At 46.0% G+C, this 24564-nt stretch overlaps 1 protein-coding gene across 3 annotated transcripts; it reads right to left on the bottom strand.

The window, feature by feature from the left end:
- Positions 1 to 367: 367 nt before the first annotated feature.
- On the bottom strand, positions 368 to 12779 carry ABHD4 (abhydrolase domain containing 4, N-acyl phospholipase B). 3 transcript variants are annotated; one of them, XM_043920388.1, is made up of 7 exons: positions 12680 to 12779; positions 9171 to 9259; positions 7441 to 7813; positions 7139 to 7293; positions 5294 to 5405; positions 2583 to 2769; positions 368 to 1775 (listed from the first exon to the last, which is right to left on the bottom strand). In XM_043920388.1, exons 1-7 carry the CDS (start codon positions 12739 to 12741, stop codon positions 1686 to 1688), a joined length of 1068 nt encoding a protein of 355 aa, XP_043776323.1. In that variant the 5' UTR covers positions 12742 to 12779; the 3' UTR covers positions 368 to 1685. The 3 variants fall into 3 exon arrangements, with proteins under 3 accessions (XP_043776323.1, XP_043776325.1, XP_043776324.1); XM_043920390.1 differs by having other exon boundaries at positions 7441 to 7615; XM_043920389.1 differs by having other exon boundaries at positions 12569 to 12704.
- Positions 12780 to 24564: the final 11785 nt, after the last annotated feature.

Here is a 24564-nt window from a genome sequence, read left to right as displayed (position 1 = left end):
TGCAGTCTATGAGGTTGCAAAGAGCTGGACACCGCTGAGTAGCTAACATTGAGGGCAAGCAGAACAGGGCATAGGGAGCCGTCCGGGTAGAGGCCAAGGTGAACTTCAGATGACAGGGCTATTTAACGGGCAAGTAGGGAGCACTCAGTTCAGCCTAATTCTCTATCCTCTCAAGTGGTTGGCTGAGATGACCTGTGCTGACCTGGAGACTGGGTGGGGTCCAGAGGGCGGATGATGCACTAAACAGGCTTGTGCATGGATACCTCTCAGGGCCCCTCCTCTGACTCAGACATCACAGGAGAGGTTGTGAATTCAGCACCACCCCCAGCACTCTTGTCAGCGCAATATTAAACATCATCACCATGAGTGGTTTTGATTCATTTCTTTATTAATGTAGAAAAGGAGCCCAAGGCAGCTGGACCAGTAGTACAAAGCACCAGGAGTTAATACTATTCTGGTGAAAGGGTTGGCTTTACAAAAGTGAAGAAGTAGGTAGGAGCGACCCTAGTTCTGGGGCCAGGCCCCGCCTACTGCCCAGAACCAGCCCCCAGGAGAGAGTGACAGGTAGGTCGGGGACAGACGAGCTGGAGACCAGAAGGACAGGCAGCAGGGATGGAGGGCCAGGCAGTGAGAACCATCCTGTGGCTGATGAGGACAGGGAACTGCTGTCTGGAGGCTCCCCACTGGACCCTGGGCAGAGGTTCACATGAGCAGGCAAAAAAACCCTGCAGATACTAGAGAGGATGGGGATCCAGACTCAGCTTGGGGTCAAAGGGCCTTCCCTTCTCTCCATCAGGGGTCACTGTTCTCAGTACTACGGGTGGGGCTTCAGGGCCCAAGGCACAGAGGGAGGCCCAGAGGCCTCCCAGTGGGAGAAAGAAGGGGCAGGGAAGGAAGCACTTGAGTGTTCCTGGCTTAGGCAGCCAGGGATGAGACACAGAGCAGGAAAACAGAATCCCCATACAGTGAGGCTGGAATGTGCGGCCAGGTGGGCTTATCCTCAGCCAGGACCAGCCCCGTGGCCTCGATGCCTGCCTCAAACCTTAGCAAACAGAGTCTGCCAAGAGCCCTGAGCTGTTTCTCCATGGACCAGCCATGCCTTGCCCTGCCCTTTGCCTCCTCTGCTAACGAGAGCTTTGGATATGACCTCTTAGGTCATGGGAGCTCCAGGACCTGCTCTTGGTAGTTAAGTGGGAACCAGCCCCAACCAGCCCCTGAACAGAACTGGCATGGGCTGGGGGGCCAGGGATGATGGAAGAGGAAGATGTCCTGCATGGAGCCTCCCCCCTTTGCCCGCAGACACACTCCAGACCTGGGCAAAGAGCCTCTCCTTTGTCTGGGAGAAGCAGCTGCCCTCCCTTGGCACAGGGGGGACGTGGCTTGGTGCAATCCCTTCACAACCGCCACCCGGTGATACCGGCATGGAGAGAATGGGATGGCACTCTACAACCCTTCATGTTCTTCCCCAGGGTGGGGAGCTCAAGGCCTCTTGTGGCTTTTGCCTCCAGCCTTCAGTGTGGGGTCATCGTGCTCTTTCTTCTCCTGTGGTCCTGCCCTGGGGACAGCCCGAGACTCCGCCTGGCTGGCACATGTTAGTCAGTGAGGAAAGGACAGAGGGGTAAGTAAGGAGACAGGAAGGTGAGAGCAACTCTCTGGCTTTCTCCTCGTCCTCCAGGAAGAGCAGCTCAATCGACTGAGTCGCAGATCTCCTCCACCACCGCGTTGAAGATGTGCGGCTGGTCTGCGTACACGTGATGCGAGGCACCCTCGATCTCCTATGGAGGGAGGACCCCACCAGAGGCAGGATGGCCCTTTATTCTAGGCACTGGAAAGCTGCCACACCATTTCTTTTTCTTGTAAACCTGCTTGCCTGTTGCCCGTAAGCACGTATTTTATCTAAGACAACTGTCCACCTTTCTCCCTATATCTTGGCACTTCCCAGTGGCAACCAGTGAATCCCAATGTCTCATCCCTACTGCTCCTATGATCCCTGATTGTATCTTTCCTTCCACACTAGTCCCACCATGCTCATGTCATCCACAGGTTCGATACCCAGGGCCCCTGAGGCACCAGACTAAGTAAGCACGAAGTGAAAATCCTTCAATCCTGTCCAACTCTTTGTGATCCCATGGACTATAGCCCGCCAGGCTCCTCTGTCCATGGACTTCTCCAGGCAAGAATACTGGAGTGGGTAGCCATAAGTAAGCATACTCCTTAGCAAGTGAAGGTGGAGGCAGGAGAATGGTGGGAAGGCTTCTTGGCAGCCTCTATTGTACCCAGCTCTGATTTGGAGTGAGAATTACAGGGGAAGAGGAGCAGCATGCTCCCTATACCTGACTATTGGACAAGAACTTGCCTTTTAGCTTGACTGGCTACACATAAGTGAGGAACCCTGAATTATGATATTACAGAGAGCCAACCCTTTCAAATTCATGACCCGATCTCAACCTTTCCATTCCTCTTTCTCCCTGACTCTCCCATCACCCTTCGCTACCTGGTCTCGTAGCTACACTGAGTCAATCAACATGTGCTGCATGTTGCGAGATTCCCACCTCAGTCTGTCCCCTCTGGTGGCAACGTACCAAGTCTCGGACATAGGAATCCGGCCGCTGAAGCTTCACCTTTTTTCCCGTGCTGGTGTCTATCCAGGTGTTGGCCCCATAGATCATGGTGATGGGCACATCTTTTCGAATCAAGTGAATTCGCTCTAACATGGGGCGCCGGGCCCAGCCGAAGGACTCCATCATGGCTTTGAATGCCGTCTCCCCGCTGGAAAAGCCAAACAGGTGAGGCAATGAGTAAATGTCACAGCATAAAATGTCAATTTGTGGGTCTCTCGGAGGCTGGGGCAGTATCTTTGGCATCTTTTTGTTTACCTCAGAGCCCAGCACTAGGCTCATTAAATATTAGGAAGATGACGAGACAGGACTGAATCTCCAGAGGGTCTGGACACAAATGAGGTAGGAGGGACACACTTGTGAAAACCCCATGGCACTGAGGATTGTCCACTAGCATAGCAGGTTAATATGTATTTAACAGCTATTGATGTGGCAGCTCTGGGCGGAGGGTGGGCACATACGAACAAGACACATGCAGTGCCTGCCCTCCCGGAGTTCCCATTTTCCTCATCCTTCAGGCATTACATAATGAACTACAGGATTAACTTAACTTCACATTTCCCAAGAATTATAAAAGGGTGGTGGAGTTCTAGGAGAACACAGACTAAGGAGTTGGCTGGCTGGGGCTGGAGGAGAGGGTCGAAGAATTCCTTGAGGTGGGCTCTGAAGGGCAGGAACTACAGAAGCACAGAGGGTTAACTGAGGAGACTGGGGAATGAGAGTCTTGCGAGGACCCAGGGGGAGCAGCAGTTTGTGCTACCTGAAAAGCAATGACGGCCAATCTAATCTACTTTGCTCCCTGGTCTTTCAGAGGTCGTGTCAAGGGGTCTGCAAGGCTGGAGGGGAATGCAGCTGTCTGGACGGCTTTGTCACTTCTGTGGGAAGCAGGAAAGGCTGGGGTGACTGGCACCCAGCAGGCTCGGTCTGTTCGGGGGTTATGTCCCCAGTCTCCTTAGCATCCCTGAGATGAAGGGGAGCCTGAGTCCTGCACAGGTCACCAGAAAGAGTCCTTTCCTAAGACACTGCAGCACAGTGGAACAGTCATGGACTCTGGAGTCAGAGAGATATACCTGCAAATCCTGGTTCTACTTTCTTAGCAAGTCGTGGAACCAGAATATACTTTAGTTCTCTCATCTACAAACTGGAGAGAAATTATACCCACTTTTTGAGGTCATTATGGGGAAAATGAAAATATGTACAAAGCCCCAAGTTTAATGAAGCGAAGTAGGTATCCCACCCCCCAGATATTATTCTTTTGCTAAATTATATGTTTTCCAAGGGAATGGTAACAGTTACCATGAACTCAAGATTACAACTCAAAAAGACTCAGGGGCTTATAAAACTGAGTGATGGTGTTTAGGGGAAGCGGCTGGTTATCACCAACATCATCTCTGCTTCTTCCAGGACCTGAGTGAGTTGTGTGACTACATACTCTGTGGCTTAGATGGGAGGCCATTCATTATACTGAAGAGGACTGAGGCTGGGGAACGCTCTGAGGAAAGGACTAGGGGTGGGCCTGCAAGGCCTCAGAGGGTATGAGACTGGCACCAAGCCCAGTTGAGAGGGGTCACGAGCAGGAAGCTGATTCGACTGTCGAACTGAGTTTCCAGACTGCTGTTTAAGCAGGGCCCTTCCATCAGTTGAGCTTCTGAGGAATGCTGGATGGACAGTTCCCACGCTGCCTGAAGGCAGTCTGAATTTGAGGTTAATGCTCAGACATTGCTATTGGAATGCAAAGTCCCAGTTGCTTCACAGCTTCGGACTGAACAGGCCTGAAATGAGGCAGGGCAATGCTGCTGCTCCCAGTGATCTTGGCTTGCCTGTGATGCCTCCCAGCAGCTTGGGGTGAAGTCCCCACAGAGGTGGTGCCTCATGGTATCAGCAGCTCACATGGCACTGCCCAAGGGAAGATTACCTCCCTGACTCCGCCCTGGCTGGCGGCTGCCAAGACTGCAGATCACAGGGTACGGGCCAGGGGCCCACTGTCGGAGTTGTCACAAACATCAGCTTGTTGAGATTCTGGGGACATCCTCAATTCTCCAAAAGACAGAAAAGGCATTCCTATCCCAACAGTAAGTATTTCAATGTGCACAAACATTAAGTTTTAGAATGTATAATCTTTCCATCAGCAATTCTATTTGTAGGAATGTAGCCGAGAGGTACAGTCAGACGCGTGCCAAGGAAGATATACAAGGAGGCTCTCTGAAGCAATATCACATGATATCTCAGACAGAAAATAACAAGAAAATGACGGAATTACAGGTCTGGGACAGGAGAGGACTTGCTTGCTTTCTTTTCCTTTACAAAAACACCATGTTCATAATACTTCTTCAGTTAAAAAAAAAAAAAAAAAGATCTTAGCAAATGTTTTCCAGATTCTTTGCCTGTCAGGCCAACTGCTTACTTCCAGGGAAGAGTAAGGGTCTTCCTCTATAGAGACAGGTGGTATGTTTAATTAATCTATTATCTTCTCCATCCCTTTTTGCCTATCCCTGGGGAAATCTCTGGAAATAAGCACACCTGCTAATGCCTACGTTCCCCTAAGTGGATGAGAGCTCTGTGGAAGAAAAAAATACAGCACAGACTGATCTTGGGATAGTTCTGGAGTTTTCCAGCAGCTGGAGTTTTAGGTCCAAACCCATCGACATTGAGCTGACTCCCAGAGCTGCCCTCACCTGGGATTCTGTGCATTGCAGTGGTAGATATACTCTGATATAGTATCATCATCAAAGAAGTCTGCAAACTTGCGCTTGAAGTCCGGTCGGAATCGCTGTACCAGGCCGGGCCCTAGGAGGGAACAGAATGTGGAGGGGCCAGTTTGAGTGAGGAGGAAAGACCCCTGTCATTGTATGTTTTAACAACTTTAACCAAATATTATTTCTCTTAAGGGTTTGTTTGCTTTGTAAATTTAAGGTTATAGTGACAGAGCATGTTAAGTCTTTTGGGAAGCTCCAGGTAACTACAAATGAGAGTCAGTTAGTTGCCAAAGAATTTGGACAGTCTAAGGTCACTGAGGAACCAGATTATTTGCAGCTCAATGAAATCCCAAGATCCTTTCCTCCAAGGATCACAAACCCCACAAGAGTCCATGGTTGAGATGCTTTGCTTTTATGGTCTGAGCTATGTTCTCTTTCTCCCTGAGAGCATGTATGGCCTTTTAATCTTCTGAAGGTAGTGGATGAAACCAAGAGCCCTCTCAGGTTCAGGCCTGTAACAGAATATAAGTGATGAGGTAAACCTAACACTGGCATCTCAGACTCAGGGCAGAGTTTTAGAGAAATCTGTTCCTTCCACCTTTCTTTAAACAGTCCATACACAAGCAGTTTAGGGCACTTGAAACACACTGTAAAAATTGAGCCTAGTCATCAGCTTCTGGCCTCTCTCCCTCTTCCAGTCTGCTCTGTGTGAGGAGGGGTGAGAGGGAGGCATGGCAGGATCTCCTGGGCACTAGCCCTCCTCCATGGTTGCCAGCCACCTGCCCCTACCATACTAGCTCTGATGTCTATGCATGGCCCCGGCCAGAGGCAAATCCTGAAATGGGGACAGTGGTTAGAACAGGGCTCCTGCCTGGAGGACTATGGAAGGTCTGCTGGAGTGCACAGTGCTGGGTACCCTAAGAAGACCAGTCCTCTGCCCATTTAGTACCCTTTGGCACCTGTGTCTCTTGTTTTCCTTTCTTTCTCCCCAGACTCCTACCTTCTGCTCAAATGCTCACTTTTCTCTTTTACCCAGAGTCATTCTGTTTCTCTTGGTGGGCCTAGAGAGACAACTCTTATTCGGCCACTAGCAATTAACTCCTAATAATTGGCTGCTGAACATTACTGTGTATATATAAGCCATCAGTGCAAGACAGCGTTGCCCACCTTTACCATAAAGGGAAGCTGCTTTTGCTTCATTAAAAGGCTCCTCTCCAGACAGGAAGGTGCCGGCAGTGTGAGGTCAGAAGCCTGGGGCCTACTAAATCTATGCACTCTGGCTGCCCCACCTCCTTCCTCCCTTCACTCACAGGATTTGCTAACAGCTACTAAGTGGGGATGTGGTGTCTGACTGGGGTAGGGCATGGTGTAGAGGGGCTTGCCTGCCCCTGTAGGTGATGCTGGAGGCTCTGGTTCTGACCTCTCCTGGAAGCAGACGTTGGGTGAGCTACAGAGATGGGATCCATAGTGACCACGCTGAAACACCAACAGCTGCCCCAAACCCACACATGTAGCATAAAAGCTCAGCAGAGGAAGAGTTGCCTCGTAACCCCTTTCTCTCTCTCTGGGGCACAGAGTACAAGTTCTACTCCAGCTGTCTCTTGAATAGAAAAGATTTTTCCATGCAGATGAAGGGGGGAAAAAACCTTCTGAAACTGCTGACCAAGACATCTGGTCCAGATGAACAGCTTTAAATAATAATGCTAGGCTTATTCCCATTTTTCATGAACAAAAGGGGATGGTGAGTGTCCAGACACAGGGGGGCTTCTAGAATGGGACAGTTGTGGTTGGAGGAGACAGTTTCTTCATCTGCAGGCTACTCACCCCAGGGCCCAGCGACTCGAAGAACAGCCAGTGGATTGGAACGCCCTAGGACAGAGGCCACAGCCTTGACCCAGGTCGGGGGTGCACGGATCTGACTGGGGTCAGTTGGTCGGAGGGGAAAGCCCCATGGGTCCACCAGGATGAGGTGTTTAACTCTAAAGGAGGAAAAGGGAGAAGACAAGTTTTCTTTGCTTGAAGGTACCATAGCCCTTAAGTTGCCCAGGAAGAGAACAACTGGAAATGGGTAATAGAAGATTCCCAGCAAGGCACTGTTGTGATGGAGACAGGTGGCTCCTCCTTACCTGTCAGGGTACTTGATCGAGTAGGAAGTGGCCAGGAATCCTCCCAGACTGTGCCCTAGGAGAATCATACTGGGGATCCCCATGCTCTCCCGCCATGTTTCTATTGAGGTCACAAACTCGTCCTCGGCCCCCTCTGGATCCCTCGGGAACGTTGGCCTCGAGCTTCGCCCGAAGCCTAGCAGATCGAAGGTATGTAGCGTGCGGCGGGTGCTCAGTGAATCCATGTTGAGGATCCAGAGGCCCACGCCGCCCCCGAAGCCGTGCACCATCACCAGTGGGGTGCGGTCCCTGAGCTCAGGGCTCACTGTCACTGTCCAGATCTTGTTCTGGTTTGGGAGGGACACATATCGAGCCAGGAACTTGTTCTGGAGGCCTGGGGAGAGGGGGTGCAGGGCAGAGGGATAAGACTGTGTGCTGACTGCATCATCTTTTTGCTTGGACTCCCACTTTTCAGCTCTCTCTCATCCCCAAACCCTTCCTGGCCTCTTTCACCTTTCCTTTTACAACTCTCTGATCATACAGCCTAAGAGTTCAACTCCAAGAACATTTTGTAGATGTCTAGTGTTAGTAGTCTTAATTGCTCAGTCGTGTCTGACTCTGCCACCTCACGAACTGTAGCCTGCCAGGCTCCTCTGTCATTGGATTCTCCAGGCAAAAATACTGGAGTGGATTACCATTCCCTTCTCCAGAGGATCTTCCTGACACAGGGATTGAACCTGGGTCTCCTGCATTGCAAGCAGATTCTCTACCGTTTGAGCTACAGGGAAGATCCTTTAGATGTCTAATCTGTAGGCATTAAGAGGGCCATCATATTCCCTGGGCTCCCTTTGGGTCCAGGGCAGAAGTGACCCCACAGAGCTCTGGCATTCATCACTCTTGTATATGCCTGGGGCTTGATCGAGGGAGAGTGTGTCCTCACTGAGGGCATCTGGGAGGGTCAAGCCAGGTCCCTCTTAGGGAAAGATGAAGGTGGGCAGTGTTTGCTCTGCCAGCGTGAAGGCAGTCACACAACAGGGCACCTGAGGTAAGTCACATGGATTTCAGACAGAGGCCTGAAAACTGACTGTTCTGTGGCTGTACTTACTCAGGCTCATAAGAGAGAGGGTAGCTATGGCTAGGGCAGAGGGTGCAGGGCAGGAAAGATCATATGAGAAATATGGGAAGATGGGGCCCAAGGGTCTTGTTTGAGTTGGTGGCTGATGGTGCTCCTAGGGGGATGCCCTGACCCCACAGAACATTGCCTAGGAGAACTGGCCAGTGGGAGTGCCCAACTACTCTGGTAACTGGATGATGGGGAGGGGTGGCTTATTGGGTAGAATACAAGCAACAGTATTATTAGAGAATATAGGATTGCTGGTCCTTGGCTAGGAAGGTGGTAAATCTAAGAAGTGTTTGTCTGATGAGAAAGGGAGAGATGGAAAAAAAATCAGAGAAGCCAGAAGTGAATGTGTATTTGTACACATTGTATATTAATAGCTGGTACAGGGTTTGAGGTGAAGTTGTAGGATGTGGCAGAAACCAGCATGCTGGACAGCGTGGGAGATGTTAAGGAACCGCTATCATAGAATGTGCACCCTCTGCACAAATTGCTTCCCTCCAATCATGGACATCCCTTCCTTCTACATCGAGCATTGTCAACCAGGAATCAGTGGGCTCACTGGGCCAGGCTCTGGGAAGACCCTGTATTCTGGGGCTCCCGAGGGAGGTGGCACAAGCCACTTTCTACTTACACTGGAGGATCCTGGCTTCTACATTCTTCAGTTGAGACATGGAAGTGGGGCGCCAAGTGGGCAGCCAGCTGCTCAGCCAGCCTTGAGGCCTGGGACAGGAACACACAGAAACATTCACTAGCAATATTGCAAACATTGATACCCCCAGTCTTGCTGGCAGTTACAAAAGAGTTATCAGGGTGCAGGGTGTTTCCCAGGCTCAGGAAACCTGCCCCTGTGGCAGTCAGCAATTCCCTGGCTGCCTGATAAACTGTTACTCTTCTCTGGTAAATGGTTATTAGCAACAACATACCTTTTGTTTCAACAGATACTCAGAATACTATGTGTACAGCACTTTACAGTTTATAAAGCCCTTTCACTTTTTTTTTTTTTTTATCTCATTTGAGCTTTACAACTCCCCTTTGTTACTGGTTATTATAATGTTCAAGGAGGTTATGGGGGGGGGGGAGGCCAGCTTTTAACTAATGTTTCAGTTCTCCTTTGCCATCCCTAGGACTGTATGTTCCTTTAGAGTAGGACAAATTCCCATGCCACCTGCCCTCCTGGCAGAGTACCAGGGTTGCTGTATGCCTGCTTCCCAGCCCCTGGGAGTCCAGAGCACTCTGTCAGTGGCCAGTGGGGCTCTCAGGCAATCAGTCCAGACTTGAATGATGTGTTGGGATAGGCAGGGAGTAGGAGGAGGGAGACCTGGGTTCAAACTCAGTTTTGATTCCCTGATAGGACACATGTTGCCTCTGGCCTTGTTTCCAGATTATAAAATGAGTAGAAAGCTCACCACCAACGGCTTGCAGTAAAACAGGTAAGATAACCTATCTTGTTTTCTACTTTACACCCAGGGGACTTTAAGTCATTGCAGGGTACAGGTGGAAAGTACCAGTGTTAGAGTAATTTTTTTAAAACCCTAGATTTACGTCATAGTAATGTCATTTATGAGAAGAATGGTGTTGGCCTGATAAATAACCTGTCTTTGAGTATCCAGCTATGAAAGGAATCTCATAAGGTGCCTGGGATAAAACAGATGCTCAGTGAATCGCTTTTGTTATTCCTTTTCTACCCCATATTTCTCTTTCCTTGAACTCTGCCTAGATGAAGTGGATTTCAGGATGGACACTACCAGCTATAGGGAGGGCCTGTAAACATCATAATAGTCAAGCAGGGACATTCTGTGAAGGAGTGAGGGCAACTACTACTAATCCCCTCTTGCTACACACTGGGCACCGTGCTGCATCATTTGAAATGCAGCATTTTAGATTAGGCTAGTTCCTTAGAAATCTAGTCCAGCCTCTTAATTTAACAGATGAGCAAAGTGATGCCCAAACAGGCCATACATCTAGTTAGAAAAAGAAGCAGAACCAGGACCTGGATCTCAAATCCAGGTTTCAGGAATTCCCTGATGGTCCAGTGGTTAGGACTCTGTGCTTTCACTGCTGAGAAACAAGGCCAAAAAAAAAAAAAGTCAAATCCAGGTTTCTCCTTGTGTTTCCTCTGGACATTCCAGCCTCAGCTTTTTAAGGTCACACATGGATACTCCAATATACAAGCAGTTTTACACCTGCCTGCTTTCTGAGAGGACGTGTGACCTAAAGCCAGAGGTCAGAGTTCTAATCCTGGCACCACTACTATACACACACACACACACACACACACACACAATGCCCTTACACACACACACACACACACACACACACAATGCCCTTAGCACATTATTTAGCCTTTCTCTGTCAGAGTTTCCTCATCTTTAAAAGGGAGGTAATAATAGTATCTACTTCATAGGGTTGTCATAAAGATCGAATAAATTAAAGCACAGAATAATGCCTAGCACAGTACACACTCTCATAAATGTTCTTTCCCCTGGCCAAATCATAAACTATTCATATTCTGTGCTTTTCAAGTAGCAAATCTCAGTTACTCAAATCTTAAGAGGTTTGAATTACTGAGGCTGCAGCTGAAACTTGTCCGTCAATGGCTTTAGTCAGATGAGAGCTGTTAGTCTCAATCCTATGAAGACTCAGAACCCTTCAAAAATCCACTGGAATTCCTTACAGGCTTGAGTGCGGGCACCAAGACCACAGAATGTTGCTGGTCTTAGGAGACAGACTTTCTCTCCATCCTACAGAGACTGTGACAAGTCAGAGCATGTCATCTGGAACCCACATGGCCTCGTATCTGCCCAAAGTAGCACTCAGGAGAGATGCTGTCCCGAGGAACAGCATCATGGGCTGCTCTGCAGAGATCCTCAGATATCCCGCCTTTCTTCTTCACCGAAAATGCTACCAGTAAAGTGCTGGAAATAGCACCTGGCACACTATCTGCTCAGTACCACTGGGGAGATAAGAAAGCCTGGAGTGGGGAACTGAGACAAGAAGCAAAGTGGCCCCTTAGCCACAAGCTTAGCCTGACTGGGGTGGTCTCATCCCTCTAGGGTCAAGGGATCTTTACCCTGATGGTGGGTGAGGCAGAAGAGGTTCTGTGCTGCGTAAGAAGCCTGTTCTAGACCTCTGTGATATTGGGGTCTAACTTCTTTGGACACCGGATTCTTCATTTGTAAAAAGAAACTGCACTGACTGAATATCAACTCTAATATTCTGTGTTTCCTTAAGTCATTGTAGGTATTGTAAATTTCCTCTTGAAAGCATCATTTTGGAAAGTACCACTCTCCTTGGCAGTTCCTTCAAGCCTGTCACAACGTCATTAGTTTTGCAAAAAGCTCCAAAATGGGGGGAACACGGGATTCAGGAAAGGCCCAGTTCTGGTATAACCCCGGCTTGGGTGGAAGCTGAGTCATTCTCCAAGCAACTTTTCCTTGTTCCTATCAGACGGTGAACTGCTTGCCACACCACCTACAGGTGGCATCCCAAACTTGATGTCATTGAGATCGCGGTAACAAAATCCAAAAGCTCTAATACTGAAACCGTAGCATTAAGGAGATTGTTAATGATGATTAAAAACTATCAACTAGGATTGCTGGTAAATTAAGCGCCTCGCTGGGAGAAAGCTAAAGGAACTTGCAAGCCTATTAACCCAGAACAATCCCAGCCCAGGGGAGCCCTCTCTCCGCTTTCCAAGCCTTCGCGTTGCGGGGCTAAGCGATGCTCTTCCCACACCTCCGACTCGCGTCCGGGAGCAAACGCAGACTAGCAGCAGAGCTGGCTGCTACCCCCGCACCCGCGTCCACACACGCTTGCTTTGAGGGATCTGAGACATCACCACTAAACCTAATCCCAGGGTGCAGGCACTAGAGGGGAGCGAGGAATGATCGCCGAGACTAAAGTGGAAAGTCAGAATCGCCGGGCTGCAGGCAAGCGTTATCTTCCATCGTTCCCTCGGCTCTGCGGCCGCAGCTCCTGGGCTAAAGCAAAGCAAGCAGACGCAGCCCCCAGCCCTCCCCGGAAGCCGACCTGGAAACGAAAGGCGGGAAGATGTCTAAAACTGTTCCTCAGCCACAGACAGTCCCAGGTTCACGGCCCCGAGAAAGAGAGAGAGAGAGAAAAGAGACAAGGTTAACTCACTGCTGGTCCAGATCATCGGCCATAGTAAACAAGCCCTGCCGGGTCGAGCTGAGCCAGCCCATCCCTCCGCCTGACGCCAGCACCAGCTGACCCAGAAGAGGGTCGGATAACAAAGTGGGGCGTGGCCAGCGCCGCGGCCGGGGAGGCGGGGTCGCAGGAGTCTGGCTGGGCCAGCCGGGACACGTGAGCTGTCTCTGAGCCCCGACCGCAGTCCGGCCACACATTTGGGGACAGCGAGGGAGGTAAGCAGTACTGAAACTACGAGTTCCTCCGTCAAACCTCCATTCTCTGATAAGTGAAAGGTAACAGAATTACCCCTGCCCGCTCCCACACACTCTTCCCTATTACAGACCCCAGACCCCCAGGTCCTCTCCTTAGCGTTCCTTCTAAGCAGATGCTTAAGATGTTTGTGGACACAGTACCAACGGTGGAACGCTCCTACGAAGGGCCTGGGAGCTCGTGGCCCAAGTAGACTGCTAGAGTTTGTAAATAAAACTAGGACGCCTAGTTAAGGTTGGATTTCAGATAAACACCAACTACTTTTTTAGAGTAAGTCTGTCCTGTGCAATATGTGGGACATAACTGAGCATCTTGTATTTTATTTGGCCACCCCAAACTTAAGCCACGCCAGCCAAGATGAGCATTCCTCAACCCCGGGGATGTCTTTGGCCCCAGCCTGGTTCTCAGGAACAAGGTGGCTCAACCTCAGGTCTCCGTCAGTTTGGACTATCCCTGCCTCCACTCCCCGCAGGAGGGAAGTTAAAAGACTAACCTGTAAAGGTGGGTCGGTTTTAAGTAGCTGGAATGAGGGCGGGTGGTGAGGGGGAGAGAGGTCCTGATTGGTTTGCTCAGCAGAGGAGCCAAATCTTAAGGCTGGCTGGCTCCAGAACTTACCTGAACTGGATAACAAGGTCTGATGTCCCTGGAGCCGGCATCCTCTTTTATTTATTTATTTATTAAATTTATTTATTTTTTCCGGCATCCTCTTGATAAGCTTAAAACCAGACTAGTAGTGGAGGGTGGGAGAATACTGATGCTAGGGTTTGTCAAGATGGGTTTTTTTTGGTTTGTTTTTTTAGCCTTCCTGCTAGACTCAGGAGAGTCTGCTGTTTCTTCTTTCATGTAACACAGTGTTAAACTGATCTGATTATCAAAGGGCAGGAAGTTCAAGAGAATGGGTATTTAATACACCATTGATACTATGTTGAAATAGGTTAACTAATGAGAACCTACTGTGTAGCTCAAGGAACTCAGTGCTCTGTGGTGACCTAGGTGAGAAGGAAATCCAAAAAAGAGGGTATATATGTATAGGTATAGCTGGTTCTCTGCTGTACAACAGAGACTAACACATTGTAAAGCAGCAGGTAAAGGCTCCCACTCCCGCATTCTGGCCTGGAGAATCCCATGGACCGTATACTCCATGGGACCAAGCAAAGAGTAGAGCACAACTGACGACTGTCACTTTCACACTCCAGTAAAAATTAATTAAAAAAAAGAGAGAACCGGCATTTTTAGAGCTTGGGGGTCTAGGAATTTGCAAGGTGTGGAGCAAGGTAGTACTAACAAACAAGGACCCGTCTTGTCACTTGTTCTTAGCACAGAGTGATCCTAAACCTCAGGATGCATGACCATCATCTGGAGGGCTTGTTTAAAAATTCAAGTTTCCAGGACTTCCCTGGCAGTCCAGTGGTTAAGACTCCATGCTTCCAATGCAGGGTTTGAACCCTGGTTGGGAAACTAAGATCCCACATGCCTGTGAGGTGCAGCCAAAAAAAAAAAAAAGTTTCTAAAACCCTACCCTCTGAGATTCTAATTCATTAAGTTTGGTTTGATGCTAATAGCTGCATTTTTAGGAAGCACTTCAGATGCTAAAGTTCAGTAGGACTCATTGGAAATTAGAAGATAATTTCTAGGGTCAGAATTCTGGGTGCAGGTCAATTTTGGCTTTGCAGCTTATCTGCTACATTATTGTGAGTAAATTATATAGCATCTCTAAATTTTCCTCCTCTGTCTCCTATTTTGTTGTAAGAATTAAGATAATTCAAACATTTAGTACATTTGTTTATGCTAAAAAGTTACTATTATTATTAACATACCTATTCAAAGCCCAGCATTATGTTAAGCACTAATAACACCATTATCAAAAGTAAAGAAACAGGGACTTCCCTAGTAGTCCAGTGGCTAAGACTCATTTCGTTGCAACAAAAGATCCTGCCTGACGCAACTGGAACCTGATGCAGCCAAATCAATTAATTATAAACACACACACACACACACACACAAACCAAGGTGCTAAATGTTATGAAAAGGGAATGTTGCCTATAATTCCAACAAACAAAAAATGTTACCTGCCGTTCCAGTAAACAGTGAATGTTGCCTGCCATCAGGCCAGGCCATCAGCCAGAGCAACTGCTGGCCGCCCACTCAGCCCACCCCCACATGGTGTGCCCTGAAGGGAATTCAGGATGGAGATAAACAGGAAACTGTCTGTCCTAGATAGTTAAGATGCATATCTAAGGAATAATTCTTATATGTAGTTAAGGACTAAAATCACTAACTTGAGATGTCTGGTTTTTGTGATTTCCATGTTCCACTACATGTCTCCACCCCCTGACACCCCCACCCCCCAACCCCCCATCCCCAGCAAAAACTGCAATATATCCTGGCTCCTCCCTTAAGTCTTGGGAGCAGTTCCTCAAGGCAATCTGAGGAAGGTCCTCAAATAAAACTTAACTCTCCACTTTTAGTTTGTGCAATTTTTCTCTGGTTGACAGTGTCAAGGGCTTTTGGAAGCTGTGCCATACAGGATATTCCAGGCTACATCACTGTTAGGTTAATAGAATCTCCCACTTTTCAGAAAACCTGTAAGATGTAGAACTTTTCAGGGTAAGCAGACCTGGCTGAGCACTGAAGAATTGATGCTTTTGAACTGTGGTGTTGGAGAAGACTCTTGAGAGTCCCTTGGACTGCAGGGAGATCCAACCAGTCCATCTTAAAGGAAATCAGTCCTGAATATTCATTGGACAGACTGATGCTGAAGCTGAAACACCAATACTTTGGCCACCTGATGCGAAGAACTGATCCATTTGAAAAGACCCTGATGCTAGGAAAGATTGAAGGTGGGAGGAGAAGGGGACGACAGAGGGTGAGATGGTTGGATGGCATCACCAACTCAGTAGACATGAGTTTGAGTAAACTCTGGGAGCTGGTGATGGACAGGAAGGCCTGGCGTGCTGCAGTCCATGGGATCGCAAAGAGTCGGACACGACTGAGCAACTGAACTGAATTCAGCTGATGACCTGGCTGGAACTGATGTCAGATCTCTCTTGACCTCATCTTTTGAGGCAGTGCAGAGGCATTTGTATTTTGTCTTTGTGTGTCAAACCAGCTCTACTGTAGAGGTTGGTCATGAGTAGGAAACTTCAACATATGGAAAGTGCCTTTTATAACTAAAGTTAAGAGATCTCTTAAGATGTCCCTGTTACTGATCTGAACTTGTGTCCACTCGCTGTGCAGCAAAGCTAATCTGTTGACACTGGGTTGTGATGAAGGAAAGTATAGTAGTTATTGTAGGCCCCCAGCCAGAAGTCCAAGTGGCTTCTGCTCAGAAGACCTGAACTCCCTGAAGGCTTTCAGGAAAAGGTTATTATTATTTTTTTTAAAACTTATTTACTGAAATTTTTAAAAGTTGATATATTTTAATAGAAGTATAATTGATTTACAATGTTGCATTAATTTCTTCTGTACAGCAAAGTGATTCAGTTATACACATACATACATTCTTAAAGGCAACATTTGAGGTGAGAGTTACAAGGTACATGACTTTCTTCTGATTGGTTGGTGGTGAGCTAACAGGATGGAGTTTTAGGAATTTTAATTATCAGCCTTCTGGTTCCAACCAGTCTGGGGTCTATGAGCTTGTGTTCAGCATGCGGTCACCATCCTCCACCTGGATTGGGGGCGTCAGTTCCCGCAGAACACCTCAAACATAAATGTCAGGTCATTATGTATATCCTTTGGGGAGGAACCAGGGCTGCTTTAAATTGTTGCTTGACTGCTTGTCCTTTGTTTCTGTGTTCCCTCATCTCCCTAATTAGTAACCATTTGGGTCTGCTCTTTGGCACTCAGGGAAGGCCTAGGAGACCAAAGACTTTTTCTTAAAAATAATTGTATTTATTTATTTATTTTTGGCTCTGCTGGGTCTTCCTTGCTGCTCGGACTTTTCTCTAGTTGGGGCTACTCTTCATTGCAGTGAACGGACTTCTCATTGCCATGGCTTCTCCTGTTGTGGAGCATCGGCTCCTGGCTTGCGGGCTTCAGTCGTTGTGGCTCATGGGCTCGGTAGTTGCAGTTCCAGGGCCCTAGAGCACAGGCTCAAGAGTTGTGGTACAAGGGCCTGTGGGATCTTCCCAGATCAGGGATGAAACCCTTGTCTCCTGCCTTGGCAGGTGGATGGATTCTTTACCACTGAGCCACCAGGGAAGCCACAAAGCCTTTTTCTACAAACAAGAAACAGGGGACACAGGAACTTTTGTACCAGGGAGGGTCCTACAGGGCTCTGTTGGGTCTCATCCCCAGAGCTGAGATATCTCAGGGTTAGGCTGAATCTGTGAGAATTACAGAGTGAAGACCCTCAGGGCCTGCTCTAGACAGGCCTCTGGGGAGAAACACAAGGTACTTGTTTCTCCTTAGCTTCAAGATAAAATACATTGTGTACGAGTGTATCTTTTACCTCTAACATAAGCGATATTATGTATGATTAAAGTATGAATATGCTCTTTATGAAGGGAAACTAATTTTTTAACAAACCCTTTCCTGTGCCTCTAAATCACACTAAATATTCCAGAAAAAAAATTTTTTTTTTTCCAGAAATAGGTGGAACTGATGACCTGATAGCTCATGCCTGCCAGGGATAGATTGTTCTTTGGTTTCAAATGGGTGTCATTGCCTTTTGAATGACCTATAAATAAGGTCTGACCCTCAGATTAAACAAAGAAAGTGAGTAAAATAGCTCTAAAGTCGCTCTCTCCAATATGATAGCCATTAGCCACATGTGGCTACTTAGATTTGAATTAATAAAAAATCGAAATTCCTTAGTCACATTAGCTACATTTCAAGCACCCAACAGCCACCCACATGTGTCTAGTGGCTATCATATACTGCATGGCACAGAGGCTTTTTTATCATCACAGAAAATTCTATCGGACAGTGTTGCTCAAGCAGTGATGATTTCAGTCCCATTTTATGGAGAGTGGCCCTTGGAAAGGACTGTATGGTAAACTCTCTTATGGGTGTCAGGGAGGAAGCAAGATTGAGGGGTTCTCTTTATGGGACTCTCTAAGACTAGAAGGGAAGAAAATGAAAGGAGCCTGTAAAGTTATTCTGTTCCATCAGGGACTACAAGGACAGTTATGTTGGGATGAAGTGATATGGGCTTACTGAAGCTCTTTGCTGCTGTACTAGGGCTTAGATCAGAAACTTGATACTTGAGAAATTTGACTTTGTGCTGTTTGCAATTAGATTCCTCAACATTTTTTTAAAAGAAAATAATAACCTATTTACTATATTAGAAAACAAAGTAAAAGAAAAGAAGATTCCTTTTTCTGTACTCAAACAACACTTCTGACACCAGATGTGTGGATTTTCTCATACTAGGCATTTCCCCAGTTCTCAGCGGACACCAGCTCAGTGTTCTTAATGTTACTCAGTTCTGGCACCGACTGCCCTGACCTAGCACAGATGCCACAGGTGAAGGACTCTGTCCCATAAGGCTCTCCCCTCCTCCTACTTTAAATGCTAATCTCAAGTTCAGGTTTCACCTCTGATCACCAGCGATAACTTGGAGGTTCCCAAGACCCCCTCCTAAGGTTTGATAACTTACTGCAATGGTTCACAGACCCCAGGAAAACAATTTACTTACTAGTGTTAAAGAAGAAACAACAGGGAATTCCCTGGTAGTCCAGTGGTTAGGACTTCGTGCTTTCACTGCCAAGGATGTGGATTCAGTCCCTGGTTAGGGAACTAAGAAACAAAAACAAAACAAACAAAATAAAAACTAACCAAACAAAAAGAACACAACAGGTCCAAAATGGAGTCACTTGTGCTAAAACCAATTTCTAATTGGTCAGCGCAGAATTTTCTGGTCAGGACCAATGAGGTGCTTTCCATCCTCCAAAGAAAGGTTAGGTAATTTGTCACAAAGACCCATTCTGTCTCCCATAGGTAGGTTATCTAAACCTGAAATAATCTTTTTAATTATATTTTGCTTTTTTGACTGTACTGAAAGGCAAGCAGGATCTGAGTTCCCTGACCAGGGATCAAACCTCTGCCCCCTGCTGCAGAGAAAGCATGGAGTCTTAAGCACTGGACTACCAGGGAAGTCCTGAAATAATCTTTTTTGTGTATGATTTTCTTGTCTTATTTCTAAAATCCTCTCCCTTTCTGTAACTCTTTGGAGCTCTTCTCTACTAGTAAGTTGGGATGCTGCCTGAGTCATGAGTTGTTCAGTAAAGCCAGTTAGATCCTTAAAATTTACTTTGTTGAATTCTTGCTAACACTAGATTACTGGTTTATTATAAAAAGATACAATTGAGAAACAGCCATAAGGAAGAGATGCACAGGGTGAGACACTGGGAAAAGGTACATAACCTCCTTTATCTTTTAGGCTGTGTCACCCTCCCAGCATCTAAATGTAATCAGCAATTCATCAATTCTCAGAACCCCTTTGGTTAGAGTTTTTTATGGAGGCTTTGTTACATAGGCATGATTGATTAAATCATTGTCTACTGGTGATTGAATTCAATCTCCAGCCCTTCTCCCCTTATTGGACCTTGAGAAGGAAACGAAAGTTCTAACCTTTGAACCATGTGGTTGGCTCCCCTGGCATCCAGCCTCCATTCTTAGGGGCTTTCCAAAAGTCACCTCATTAATATAAACTCCAGTGTGGTGAAAGGGGCTTGTTATGAAAAACAAAAGACATTCCTTCCACCTTTATTGCTCTGGAGCTATTTCAGAAATGGGACAAAAACAAATATAACAAAAGATGCTCCTATTGTTTTTACCACTTAGGGAATAATGAGGGTTGAAAGCTCTGTGCCAGACCTGGAGATGAAGAACAAATATGTATTTCTTATTATATCACACTGTTACAAAGAAAGTGGGTTTTGGCCACACTAGGGCCAAAGTTTAAAGGATGGAGCTGTTATGTGCAATAGCAGAGAGAAGAAAAAAAAAGGGATTTGAAGGAGAAAGTGAAAATAAAAGGGAAAAGAACTGGAAAACAGACTTTTTCACACAAAGATTGTCTTTAGAAGAGTCCTCTTCTTAGGAAGATATGTGTTTCTTTTGATAAAGAATGTAATTTCTTACCATAGTGAGATACACTGTACATTCATGGCTTTTGTTTATCAGGGGACCTTCTTGACCTTCCACTTTCCCATGGTTTGATGATGTTGAGTGTTTAAGGGTAGCAGAATATGCCATCCCAAACTATGCCACTTTAGTATAGCATTATTTTGAGCTGAAGGCAACTGAGAAGACACAGATACAAGAAAAGTTCTGGACTTGCCTGGTGGTCCAGTGTTAAGAATTGCCTGCCAATGCAGGGGACATGGGTTCGATCCCTGATCCAGGAAGATTCTGCAGGCTGCTGGGCAACTAAGCTGGTGCTCCACAGCTACTGAGCTGACATGCCGTAACCACTTAAGTCTGAATGCCTAAAGCCTCTGTTCCACAACAAGAGAAGCCACCTTAATCAGAAGTTCGTGTACCACAACTAGAGAGGAGCCCCCGTTCACCACAACTAGAGAAAGCCTGCGAGCAGCAAAGAAGACCAAGCACAGCCAAAACCAAATATAAATAATTAAAAATAAAGGTTCTCTGCCCTCCTCTTATTTGCCTAAAAGCAGGACAGAAAGGTGTTCCCGCTCCTCTCTCTACTAGGAAGGACAGAAAACTCTTGACCTTATCAGCCCAGAGAGGGCACCAGAGGAATCTACATACCAAACTTTACTAGCTAGCCTTTATTTTTCATTAATGCTTTATGTATTTACTTGCTCAACTTCATATATTTACTCACAACTTGCTTTGAATTTCTAAACTCAAAGTCGTTTTCCTCTGTCTTGTTACTTCTCTAAAAGTTTATTGCTTTCTTGGGTTAAGATACTACTGTTAAAAACAAGACAACAGGCTCAAAATGGAGTCACTTATGCTAACTTAATTACAATTTCAGTGCTCCCAGAAGTGGAATCTTAAACCAGACAATCACGGATTGCCTGATCAGTACTGTGTGCATGTGTGCATGCCTGATCAGTACTGTGTGCATGTGTGCATGCTCAGTCACTTCAGTTATGTCTGACTCTTTGCAACCCTGTGACTGTAGCCTGCCAGGCTCCTCTGTCCATGGGATTTTCCAGGCAAGAATACTGGAGTAGCTTGCTGTACTATTAGGTAATCTGCCTGATAGATCCCTGCCATCCCCTAAAGGAAAATGACCTTGCTGTAAGTAATCTGATTTTTGTCTAGTATAATTAACTCTTCTCTCTCCCTTCTGCCTATGAAACTCTCTTATTTTAGATAACTCCTCAGAGCACCTTTATATCTGTTGGTTGGATGCTGCCTGACTCATACATTATTGAATAAAGCCAATATAATCTTTACATTTGCTGAGTTGAATTTTGCTTTTTAACATTATATAAGCCCAAGTTCTGACCACCCTTTTGAGTCACTTCTAACTGGCTGTTTCCTGTGCATGTGCAATGCATATGTTAAGAAACATGTTGGTTTTCCTCTTGTTAATCTGTCTTTTGTCAGTCTAATTATAGGCCCAATGAACCTGAGTAGAGGGAAATAGTTTTTTTTCTCTCATTGTTTTAGTAACAAAAAGTCTAAGTTTTACACTGATTTCAGCTTCAACTTATAAATTTGATTTGTCCTCTGAAAACCATAAGACTTTCAGTCCCTCCAGTACCCATTATTTTGCATGCCCAAATATTGAGGCTCTGTGCTTTGCCCAACTTCTAATTATTCAGAGAAATAACAAAGCAGACATAGTTAATTACCTGGGTTAAAGATAGTTAATAAGAACAAACATTTCCTTAATATTTACTTTGTGTCAAGTGCTGTGTTAGTTACTGTTAACATCATCTCATTTAATCCCCACAACCTTTGAACTAAAGAATGTCATGCTTGTATCTCTAAAAGGACTGAGTCATTACTCACTGTGGTGACTGACCTTCAACACACTCTGAAAGGAGTTGAGGGCAGAGATCAGGAATGAGGCACTCTGTGCTTTGGGAATACTGGCAGAACAGGCCTTCAGATGGATATTTTCAGGAGAAAATGTGAACCCAATTGAGACAGGAGGGAAGGAGGCAGGGCACAACCATTAAGAGAATGATACACAGGGGAATTTCCTGGTGGTCCAGTGGTTAAAACTTGGTGCTTTCACTGCAGGGGCCCAGGTTCAACCCCTGATAGAGGAACTAAGATCCCAGGAGCCATGTGGCCTGCCCCTCATCCCCCCGCCCCCACCAAAAAAAAAAAAAAAAAATAGAAGATAGGACAAATGCCATTTAGAACCAAGTAGGCCCAAGATGGTGGGAGATTCAAATTCCAATAGACCTTGACCCTCATTATAAGCTCACTGTAATACATGTGCATGCTCAATGACATACCCACAGGCACCATGACAGTTCTGAGATTGGCCATAAAAGCCCAAAAAGTGAGTGGTAACCCAATTTCTAGAAACCCCCACTCCTTTCCCCAAATAGTTGAAATAATCTTCCCACTTGTTAGCCTATGAAATTACCCAACCTATAAAAACTAACAACCATGGGGCTTCTCTCCTTCTGAGATAGCCCACACTCTGTCTATGGAGTATGTAACTCCCTCAATAAACCTGCTTTCACTCTATTTCATCTAGTTCTTGAATTCTTTCCTGTAGGAAGCCAAGGACCCTCACTTTGGGGCTTATCCCAGGGTCTTGCCCAAGACTTGGGAAGTGACCATTCTCTCATGCCCCATTTTCCTGCAACACAACTTCTTGCATTTTCCCATACTTAGAAAAGCACTAAAATCATTAACTAAGATATCTGTGCCTTGTGACTAGCAGTAGCCCTCTACCAAGATGTGCTTGGCGGCACTTACCCACTCCCTTCTCCACAATCAAAGACATGATCATCTCTCCTCTACCTCTTCAGAGCAATTCCTCAGAGCTACCTGAGACACTGTCTCTTGGGCTATAGTCCTCAGTAAATCCCCAAATAAAACTGAAACTCACAGCTCTCACATTGTGTATTTTTACTTCAGTCAACAATCCAACAAGCCAGGTATTGTTCTTTCCATCTTGAACAAGAGGAAAATGAGGCTGTCAGACTAACTAACTTGTCCTGGATTAGAGAACCAGTCAACAGCGGGGCTTCCCTGGTGGCTCAGTGGTAAAGAATTTGCCCCGCTGTTGAGTGGGTTTGATCCCTGGGTCTGGAAGATTTTCTGGAGAAGGAAATGGCAACCCACTCCAGTCCTCTTGTCTGGGGAATCCCAAGGACAGAGGAGCCTGGCAGGCTACAGTCCATGGGGTCACAAAGAGTCAGACATGACTTATCGACTAAACAACAACAAAACAGCAGAATCAAGGCTCAAACCCAGGATTGTCTGACTCTTGAGTATGTCCACTACTCAGGACATGACTGTTTACATAGAGATTCTGATTTAAAATATTGAAACTAACACTAGTATTAACAATTTCTCATTGAGAGATCAGTCAAAAAAAAATGTTTCAATGATTACAGAATCATAAACTGAACACAGAAGTCTACTTCTTGCTGTTTTAAGTAGTCCAGAAAGCTTTAGTTCATTGTATCGGTGTTTGACTTTGCAGATCTCAGAAAAGGATGTATTCAGTGAGTGAATTTGATGTTTTTCATCTCTTCTGCTTTCCCCCTTTAGGAGTTCCTATGGAGATGCTAATGATGATAGTAGACAAGGATCAAAGGTAGACAAAACTTACGGGAGAGACTACGGGAAGGAGCCTGGATGATTCCCCTCAGGAATCCACTCCTAAATGATTAAACAGGATCCGCCTAGTCTTTAAAGTTTGAAGTTGAATACTGGTGAGGAAGCTACCGTCCTACTTACTGATGAGGCAGGGAGAAAGTTTCAACTTGTCAGAGAAACTGAGGCTTCTTGCCTTATTATATTGAAATTCAGAACTGGCATGGTTATGCACTTTTTTCTCAGCAACTTAAGAGTTTAGATTGAAGTTCTGATAACAGTATAAATCTCCATGAGTGTGAATATGAATATATCTTCAAATAGATTGTAAAGTTTTTTGAGGACATGGATTACATCTCTGCTTTCTAGAACTAAGCAAGGTTTTGCTCACGACTGTTAATCAGTACATTTGTGACACCCATTTGGTTCCAGTTTAAACACAAATAAAAAGTGAAAATGAATGAAGGAAACTTGCTGTTTTAGGAATTTTGCTTGAATGCCTAGGATAGTTCAAAGTTATAAATGTAAGCTGTAAAAGTACCTGGTTCATGTACTGCTTGCAGCTCGGAGAAAGACTAGGTCTGGAAGGTCAGATTCATATGAAATTAAAACGCAGAAAATGCCAGAAATTAAGGTATATCTTAGTTTTCAAAAAAAGTTAAAATGCTAGATATGAATAGTTAATCTCACTTGTTAAAATACAAACCTTCAAACCTTTAGTTTCCTCTGCAAAATAAGCTGGAGCGTGTAGGGTTTGAACCAGGCACCAGGCAATGCTTTTACAGGCCTTTCAGAGCTGTCATTCTGGGATAGTACGACAGGTTCAAGATGATAGCTTGGGAATAGAAGGCTGCTAAACTTGATCATATACTCTTATGCAATTTAATGGACTT

The sequence above is a fragment of the Cervus elaphus genome, chromosome 12, assembly GCF_910594005.1.
Source record: "Cervus elaphus chromosome 12, mCerEla1.1, whole genome shotgun sequence".
NCBI classification, from domain to species: domain Eukaryota; kingdom Metazoa; phylum Chordata; class Mammalia; order Artiodactyla; family Cervidae; genus Cervus; species Cervus elaphus.
The sequence above is the reverse complement of the archived record's forward strand: the minus strand, read 5'-3'. Positions and strand labels throughout refer to the sequence as shown.

Coding starts and splice junctions, on each gene's coding strand:
- ABHD4 (XM_043920388.1), bottom strand. CDS start 12,741: ATGGGCTGGCTCAGCTCGACCCGGCAGGGCTTGTTTACTATGGCCGAT. Junction 9,260..12,679: donor GCCGATGATCTGGACCAGCA/GTGAGTTAACCT, acceptor TTCCTGTCCCAG/GCCTCAAGGCTGGCTGAGCA. Junction 7,814..9,170: donor AGAAGCCAGGATCCTCCAGT/GTAAGTAGAAAG, acceptor CCCTCTCCCCAG/GCCTCCAGAACAAGTTCCTG.